Source organism: Octopus sinensis, linkage group LG5, assembly GCF_006345805.1.
Source record: "Octopus sinensis linkage group LG5, ASM634580v1, whole genome shotgun sequence".
Classification (NCBI taxonomy): domain Eukaryota; kingdom Metazoa; phylum Mollusca; class Cephalopoda; order Octopoda; family Octopodidae; genus Octopus; species Octopus sinensis.
The window spans coordinates 128,204,595-128,214,013 of NC_043001.1; the positions used below are offsets into that span (position 1 = coordinate 128,204,595).

The 9,419-nt window shown below is 39.4% G+C and overlaps 1 protein-coding gene across 2 annotated transcripts in view; it reads right to left on the minus strand.

The window, feature by feature from the left end:
• LOC115212034 overlaps positions 1–9,153 on the minus strand; it is a 49,215-nt gene extending 40,062 nt beyond the window's left edge. Inside the window, exons 1-2 of one of the 2 annotated variants that reach the window (XM_036503076.1) lie at positions 9,134–9,153; positions 5,293–5,421 (exon numbers count right to left, since the gene is read on the minus strand). In XM_036503076.1, coding sequence (XP_036358969.1) covers positions 5,293–5,332 — 40 coding nt within the window. In that variant the 5' untranslated portion in view covers positions 5,333–5,421; positions 9,134–9,153. Of the gene's footprint in view, positions 1–5,292; positions 5,617–9,133 lie in introns of those variants that run through there. The other variant, XM_029780834.2, reaches the window with a different exon arrangement.
• Positions 9,154–9,419: the final 266 nt, after the last annotated feature.

The following is a 9,419-nucleotide window of genomic DNA, read 5'->3' on the forward strand; positions in this document are numbered from 1 at the left end:
AAGGCCAGTGATTTTGAGTGAATAAAAGTTAGTTGATACCATTAACTCAAGTACTTGAATGATATTTATTGATTCTGAAGGGATGAAAGGTAAAGTTGGTCTTGGTACACTTTCAGCTCAGGGTTAGACAAAATACTGCAAAACAGTATGATTCTACAAATCCACCATCCTTGGCCAAATATTTTTTAAAGTTGATGATGATGTGATGATGATGATGATGATGATGATGATGATGTTGAATATAATAATAATAATAATAATCCTTCTACTACAGGCACAAGGCCTGAAATTTTGGGGTGGGAACTAGTCGATTACATTGACCCCAGCACATTGTGCCCAGAGTGGGAATTTATCATTTTTGGAAGTTTCCCCCCAAATGTTTAAAATGTGTATTTTCTGGTTCTCTAACCTCAAGAGATTACAAAGCAAGAAACCCAAGTAGGACCTTTGTAACCGAGAAAGACTTGAAGATACATCAGGGAAAGGCTTGTAAAAAGAGGACAGAGTAGTGTGGATTATTTGATCATAAAACACGTGGAAAATCATCCCCAGACTCAAACCACAGTGGATCAATAAATGCTACAGCAAAGGCCCCTTCCTGACAGGAAACTGTAGGTTATGAAACTATTGCATCAGATAGTACTCAAAGGAAACTGAGGGCTCTGTGACCTGCTGCTAATGAGGAAGGAAAATATAAAGAGTTTGAAAACAAGGTATTTCGAGCTCTTTATAAAATGACAAGATCTAGAGTGGAGAAATTGAGAGAGTTAATAAGCTCAATATACGATACAAGGAAAGAATTATTTGGAGTGAAAGATAGTATCAGATTAGCGAAAGGAAAGTGTGGACCAAGCAGGAGGATCAGGAAAATGAAACAGTTGAGGAAGAAAAAGACTAGCCTAAGAAACGATGGAAATATGCTGTGGAAGACGAAAAACCTGGCCTCTTGCTGCTGTACGACGATTTAAAAAGGAAATGCTGTTATGTACAATGACATATCTACTGATGTGAAAGACATAAGGAAAGTAAAAGGACTCGGGGACAGTTTCTGAAGGACCTGTATGGAGTTACTAAGATGTTCACTGAACTGAAGAGTGGCACGTTATCATGCACAAAAGAAGAATGGGATGCTCATATCAAAGAAACCTACAGTGATCCTCACCGTAACCAGCCACTGCCACCTCTAAGGGTTAAAGAATCTTTTAGAACCTAATATCAAATTTCAAATTGGAGACAATAGGGGAAAGAGGAGAATGATTTCATGAGAAAAGCTAGAGCAAAGAGTGCCCCAGGACATGATGGCATCTCATATAAAGTATACAATTATTGCAATCATCTGCAAAAGAAGCTCTTTGTCATACTCCGACAGCTGTGGCATGAAGAGACTCTAGTAGAAGATTGGTGCAAGGCAGAAAGCATATACCTGCCGAAGGAGGCCAATGCAGAGACTATAAAACAGTTTAGGTGATATCCTTATTGAATGTGGAAAGCACGATCTTTATGGGAATTCTTTCAAGGAGAACAGTGACATATTAATAGAATAATGGATATTTTGATGAATCTGTTCAAAAGGCCAGAATCCCTGGGATCCTTGGATGTATTGAATACTGTTTTTTGATTTGGAAAGCATTCCAGGATGGCAAGTAGAACAAGACAAGTCTGAATGTGGTATGGCTTGACCTAGCTAATGCAGAAGGCTCAGTGCCACACGAATTACAGATGAGAGCCATGGACCACTTCCACATTCCAGACAAAGTAACCAAATTAAGGAGGATATATTATGACAGTTTTGAGATGAGGTTTACAGCTGGAGATTTTACAACAGATTGGCACCAATTGGAGATTGGCATTGCTGCTGGCTGCACAATATCTGTCATGTGGTTTATCTTAGTCATGGAGATGATTTTAAAAGCCGTGGATTTTTTGGAACAAATCGCCCGTGTACAATCGCCTAAGAAGGCTTTCGTGGATGATGTGACACTTCTATTAACAGACAAGCAAATCATGCAGAGTGCCCACTTGAGTGTAGTCGAGCTTGTGAAGTGGTCAAGGATGCGATTTAGAGCAAAAAAGTCGTGTAGTCTGACATTTATTAAGGGGGTGCAAAAAGAAGTTAAGTTTCAAATAGCTGAAGAAAGCATTCCAACAGTCAAGGAAGAACCTGTCAAGAGCTTGGGGTGAGTATACATTGGAACATTGTCAGATAGGAGTCACAGGATGGAAATTATGAAGCAAATCAAGGTTGGATTATCAATGATTGATAACTCAAAGGTATTAGGTAAAAGGCGGCGAGCTGGCAGAAACGTTAGCGTGCCAGGCGAAATGCGTAGCCGTATTTCGTTTGCCGCTACGTTCTGAGTTCAAATTCCGCCGAGGTTGACTTTGCCTTTCATCCTTTCGGGGTCGATAAATTAAGTACCAGTTACGCACTGGAGTCGACGTAATCGACTTAATCCGTTTGTCTCTCCTTGTTTGTCCTCTCTGTATTTAGCCCCTTGTGGGCAGTAAAGAAATAGGTATTAGGTAAATATAAAACTTGGTGCTTACAGTTTAGCTCGTATCTGTGACTTTTGTGGCCACTTTTAATATACAAGATAGCATTGTCACAAGTTCAAATTATTGAACAAAAATGTAATGTGTTTCTTAGAAAGTGACTAGGGCTACCTCAGATATTGATGGTTCAAACAGTGATGATGCTGAGAGAGTCGAAGGATGTAGAAATCAGGCATAATCCACCAGATGTGAAAACAGCCAGGAAATGGAAAACAGAAGCAGAGACTGATGACATTCTGTCTTCTCTTACACAACAAATGTTTTGGAGCAATTGCTGGAAATGACATAATGGACATTTTTGTTATCCTTGATTGAAAGGTGGCAAGATCTTGCAGATATTCATTTTTAACCACAATACACCAAAAAGGCAATTTTGGTCGATAAGCCTTATTTTGATTATTTGAACCCAGACTGCCATAAATAAAGGAAAACCAAATTATTTTGGTTCTAGTTGATAACCCTTAAAATTGTGGTTCAAACGAGCCCTCAACCCCTATCAGGTGATTATTTTAACTTGAGATATGATTTTTCTCTTGAATTAGCCAATCTGGGCACAATGTGCCCTATACTCAACTGGTACTTAATTTATTGACCCCAAAAGGATGAAAAGCAAAGTTGACTTCAGTGGAATTTGAACTCAGATCGTAAAAGCGGATGCAATGCTACAAAGCATTTTGCCCGGCATGATAACGGTTCTGCCAGCTCACTGCTTTAATAATAATAATAATAATAATAATAATAATAATAATAATAATAATAATAATAATAATAACAATAATAATAATAATAACAACAATAATAATTGCAAATTTTTGCCACAAGGGCCGCTTGGGGGAGGTGGGGGAATGAGTTAATTACATCGACTCCAGTGTTCAACTGGTACTTATTTTATCGACCCCGAAAGGATGAAAGGCAAAGTTGACCTTAGCAAAATTTGAACTCAGAATGTGTCGACAGGCGATATACCGCTAAGCAATTTGTCCAACATGCTGTCAGCTCACCACCTTCATAACAACAACAACAACATCAACAACACGAGCAATCAGAGAGCGCAAACCTCTGCCAAGGTAACACCAACGTACTCTCAATGATTAGCCAGAGATGATTTTTAAAATGAGAATATGTGAAATACACTTGACTGCTCTCACAAATGAGAATACTAAAAATGAACCTGACCGCTCTCAAAAATTAAGTAAAAAAGACAGGAAAAAAAAATCTAGAATCCTTGTCTAATACTGGATTGATCCCAAAATCTAATCTGTTCGTGTAGTCACAGGGTCAAACATCCCTGGAAGTTTCATCCAAATCCATCCAGTAGTTCTTGGGATATCTTGTCCACAGACAGACAGACAAACAAACAAATACAACTGAAAACAATACCTCCACCGTTGCTAAGGCAGAGGTAATAACCTTATAAATAATAATTCTTTCTACTATAGGCACAAGGCTTGAAATTTTTGGCTAGTTGCGGGTTAGTTGATTACATTGACCTCAGTGTTTGACTGGTACTTATTTTATTGACCCTGAAAGGATGAAAGGCAAAGTAGACCTTGGTGGAATTCGAACTCAGAACATAAAGCCAAAAGAAATGCTGCTAAGCATTCTGTCCAGTATGTTAACGATTTTGTCAGCTCAATAATAATAATCTTTTCTACTATAAGGCACAAGGACTGGAATTTTTGGGGAAGGGACTAGTCAATTGCATCAACCCCAGTGTTTCACTGGTACTTAATTATCAAACCTGAAAGGATGAAAGGCAAAGTTGACCTCAGTAGAATTTGGATGCAGAACATGAAGACAAAAGAAATGCTTCTAAGCATTTCGCCCAGCATGCTAACGATTTTGCCAGCTCACTGCCTTAATAATAATAATACTAATAATAATGATGATTTCATATTTTGGCATGAGGTCAGTGATTTGAGAGAGGGAGTAAATTGACTGCAGTGACTCCAGAACTCATCATCATCATCATCATCATCATCATCGTTTAGCGTCCGCTTTCCATGCTGGCATGGGTTGGACGGTGCAACTGGGGTCTGGGAAGCCAGAAGGCTGCACCAGGCCCAGTCTGATCTGACAATGTTTCTACGGCTGGATGCCCTTTCTAATGTGAACCACTCTATGAGTGTAGTGGGTGCTTTTTACGTGCCACCGGCACAGGTGCTAGGCGAGGCTGGCAAACAGTCACAATTGGATGGTGCTTTTTACGTGCCACCGGCATGGAAGCCAGTCGGGGCGGCGCTGGCAATGGCCACGTTCGGATGAGGTTGGGGCAGCGCTGGCAACGGCCACGTTCGGATCTGGTACTTATTTTATCCATCCCAAAAGCACGAAAAGCAAAGTTGACCACAGAGGAATTTGAACTCAGAACATAAAGACAGACGAAATGCTACTAAGCATTTGGCATGACATGCTAACAATTCTGTCTGTTCCCTGCCTTAATATTAACCCTTTCGTTACTGTATTTATTTTCAGATGCTCTGTGTTTCTTCCAAATATTTTAAATATAACAAAGAATTTAGTAAAATAACATCGTTATAATTAAGCTAGTTTTAGGAACATAAATTGTGACTAAGGTTTGGAGGAAGATTTTAATTCAGAACTTTTGAAAACCAGACATTTGTACTAAAGAGACAGTGTTGGTTTCAGCCAGGTTGGTGATGAAAGAGTTAATGATAATAATTATAATATTAATGAAAATAATAGTAGCAAGCAGATTTAAATTAAAAGTTAACTCACCAGGATGTATCTTAGTGATGGGGAAATTCAAAGAATTCATTCCGTTATATTTGTTCAGTATATTTATGAAAACTGCCTGTTGATCAGCAAATAAATGTATATATAAAATATATGTAAGTATCTCTCTCTAAAATAATAGTTATCTATTTATGTGCATGTATATATGTATCTGTGCTTGTGTCTGGACATTTGGAAAATATTTCCTTTACTGTTTTTGTTGTTCTTTAAATAAATGAACACAAATGAAATAGTATTGAATGAGGATTATCAGTCAGAGCTCAGAATATAAGGTGGGGCAAGGAAGTTCCGTAAGTATGAATGAGATGACAAGAGGGGAGGTGTGAGGTTAGACTAAGAGACAATAAATATGAATTAGTGTATAATGAGTTTACAGCTTATTGTTATTATTATTATTTGCCCTTCTGGCAAATAAATTAAATCATCATCATCATCATCATCAGTATCAGCAGCAGCGGTAGTAGCAGTTGTAGTGGTTATTGTTGTTATGGTGGTGGTGGTGGTAATAATTGTATTGGCAGTGGTGGTGGAGATGATGGTAGTGGTGGTGGTGGTGGGGATAGGTGGTGGTGGTGGAGGAGGAAGAGTTAATACTAGTGGTAGTGACAGTGGTGATAGTGGTGATAGTGTAAATAATAAGTTTCTAGGATGTTAGAATTCGGCCTTTATTCTATGCTTTCTGGTTCATGGTTTTTCATACAACTATAAAGACTAATGGGAAATGCATGCTACAACACAACCGGCCATGCCACAAGCCACTGTTACTGTGGTCACTAGCTACACTGACCCCTCATCTGTTCACAAGAAAGTAACATCTACCACTACCACTGCCGCTGCCACCACCACCACCACCACCACCACCACCACCACCCTCACCAATACCACCATCACTACCACTTTCACCACCATCTTCGTAATGATGATGACAGCAACAACAGCTGCCTGATAGTCATCATCATCATCAGCAGCAGCAGCACCACCACCACCACCGCCACCACCATCATCATCATCATCAATAACAGCAGCAGCAGCACCACCACCACTACCATCACCGATGGTCATGCAGTCATGACAATGAATAATTGAAAGCAATTGTCGAATGAAACCCATGTCAAAGTGTCAGAGAAATATATCAGGTACTTGATGTCGGTATTGCGATGGTCTCATGCAATCTGCAGAAGATTGGTAAGACAGAAAAGCTCGATAAATAGGTACCGCATGAGCTCAATGAAAATCAAGAAGTTCAGCATTTTGATTGATGCTCTTTCTGAGAAACACCAATGATCCTTTTCTTGACTGAATAGTCACTTGTGACAAAAAGTGGATCCTTTATGATAACCATAAACAATCAGGTAAATGGCTTGATAGTGATGAGTCCCCCAAACATTTCCCAAAGCCAAAGTTGCATCAGCAAAAGATTATGGTGACTGTCTGGTGGTCTGCAATTGGTGTTGCCCATTACAGCTTTCTGGAAGCCAATCAGAGCATTACAGCAGAGGTTTACTGCAATCGACTCGTTGAAATGCATGCTCACTTGCAGAAAATGAGACCTGTATTGGAGAATCGGCATGGCCCAATTCTGCTACGCTATAATGCAAAGCCACATGTTGCAAGAATGACGCTGCAGAAACTCACAGACTTGGGATACAAGACTTTACCACATCTTCCATATTCTCCTGATCTTTCATCTACTGACTACCATTTTTTAAAAGCATTTAAACATGTTTTTAAGTGATAAAACTTCCAGGTCCAAACCAGAGGCGGAATCAGCTTTCAAAGATTTCTTAGCATCAAAGCCAATAAGTTTTTATCAAAGAGGTATAAATATTCTTGTTGATCGGTGGCAGAGATGCATAGATGCATACTTTGACTAATCAAAACATTTCTATTGTTAATTTTTCCAGAATAAAATTATGTTTCTGAAATCAGCCATTATTTTTGGAACAAGCTAATGATACGAAACAGAATAGAAAACATTTATGACTTAGGTCATTTGCATAATTTAAAGAAAAATTAACTAAGAGAAATAACTCAAAGTGGTTAGTAGAATGAATAAAGGCGGTGAGCTGGCACAAACGTTAGCGCGCCGGACGAAATGCTGAGCGGTATTTCGTCTGCCGCTACGTTCTGAGTTCAAATTCCGCCGAGGTCGACTTTGCCTTTCATCCTTTCGGGGTCGATAAATTAAGTACCAGTTACGCACTGGGGTCGATGTAATCGACTTAATGCCTATGTCTGTCCTTGTTTGTCCCCTCTATGTTTAGCCCCTTGTGGGTAATAAAGAAATAGGTTAGTAGCATGAATGGGTTTGTGAAATACCATGTAAAATAAATTCTTGAATTATTAAAATTAGAGTCATCAAGAGATCAGACTAGAAACATAGCTGCTTGGCCACATTTTTTTTTTCTGTGGGGAGTAATGTAGTTGATTTAATCGAATACAAGGCTTTACTTGACTGGCACTTATTTCATTCTTTCTTCTCTGGAAGAGCAAAAGGACAAAATCAGCCTTAGTGAGATCTTAAGTCAGAACATAAAGCAAAATAAAGTATTACTTAAGTACATAGTTTAATGTAATACTTATATAAAAAACTAAAACAAAAAATTCTTAGATGTGGATAGAGTAATAATAATAAGAAAATAGACGGGAAGAGGGGGAGGGGAAATGAGAGGTATGGAGGAGGCAGGCAGAGGAAGAGGGAGGCAGAAGAAGAGAATCTCACAGAATCTCTGAAAGAGGCTATGGACACTGCTCTTCTTCCTGACTAGACAGTAAGTAAAAATAAAAAAGACAGAATAAAATAAAAGCCCTAAGAAATCATTACTATCGTTCCAAGCATGATGGAATGGTAAAAAGCTTAGAACATTGGGTCAGAATGTCGTGTGGAATTTTGTTATGTGTTTTTATATTCTGAGTTCAAATTCAGCCATTGATGAATTTGCTTTCCACCCTTCAAGAGATTAATAGAATAAGTAGTTAATTAAACACCAGGTGTTGTTACATGCCACCGCACGGGTGCCATTTGTGCGATACCATGACTGAAATTTTGCTTGGCTCGATGGGTCTTCTTCTCAAGTATGACATAATGTCAAAGGTCTTGGTCATTGCCTCTGTGAGGCCCAACACTCGAAAGGAGCTCGGCCACTTTGCCTCCATGAGACCCAACTCTCAGAAGGAACTCAGCCACTTGCCTCCACATGGCCCAATGCTCGAAAGGAATTCAGCCACCTCGCTTCCATGAAGCCTGCTCAAAAGGAACTCAGCCACCTTGCCTCCGTGAGGTCCAACATATAGTAATAACAATAATAATAATCCTTGCATAGAATTTATAAATCTTTTAATGCATCGCTACATGTTTCCACATGTTTCTTAAGATCGTAGTCTGCATTCCTCGGATGATTACACTACAGTCCGTAGTATCCATGGACATTGGATAGATCATGTAAAGTTGATATTAGCGTGTGTGTGTAGACCCTGTTTTACAATTTCATCTATGTAAAACCCTTTCATTATACAACAGTATGTGGCAATTTGTACATTTGAACCACACTTATATTTGTCTCGTGATCAGCACAGTCCTGTAAGATAAGTATTGTATTGTATTGGCATCCTTTCTGTCTTGGGAGACAATGGAGTTGCGCATGAAGTAGTCTAGTCCGGCTTTTATATTTCATGTCCTGATACATTTCCTGCTGTGGCTGTGTAGTCCTATCCTGGACAAACACTCCCTCTGGCAGGTACCGCAAATGTAGCGAAGACTGTTCCTGGCTGGTTGTAGTGCCATAGTCTCTTGTTTACGTCTCTTTCTTTCTTTCCATTTTTCCTCTCTCTCTCTGTCACTCTTTTGTATTCCCTCTTTTACTGTACGTCGCCATTCTCCACGGTTGCTGGCAACTGCCTCCCAACCGCTAATATTGATGTTGCAGGCCTTCATATCCCTTTTGCAAACATCCTTGTAATGTAAGATCGGTCTACCCACAGACCTAGTACCCCTAGCAAGCTCTCCGTAGAGTATGTCCTTGGGGATTCTGCCATCTTTCATACGGCTAACATGCCCAAGCCATCTCATACGTCTTTGTGTGAGGAGTGCAAACATGCTTCGTATTCCT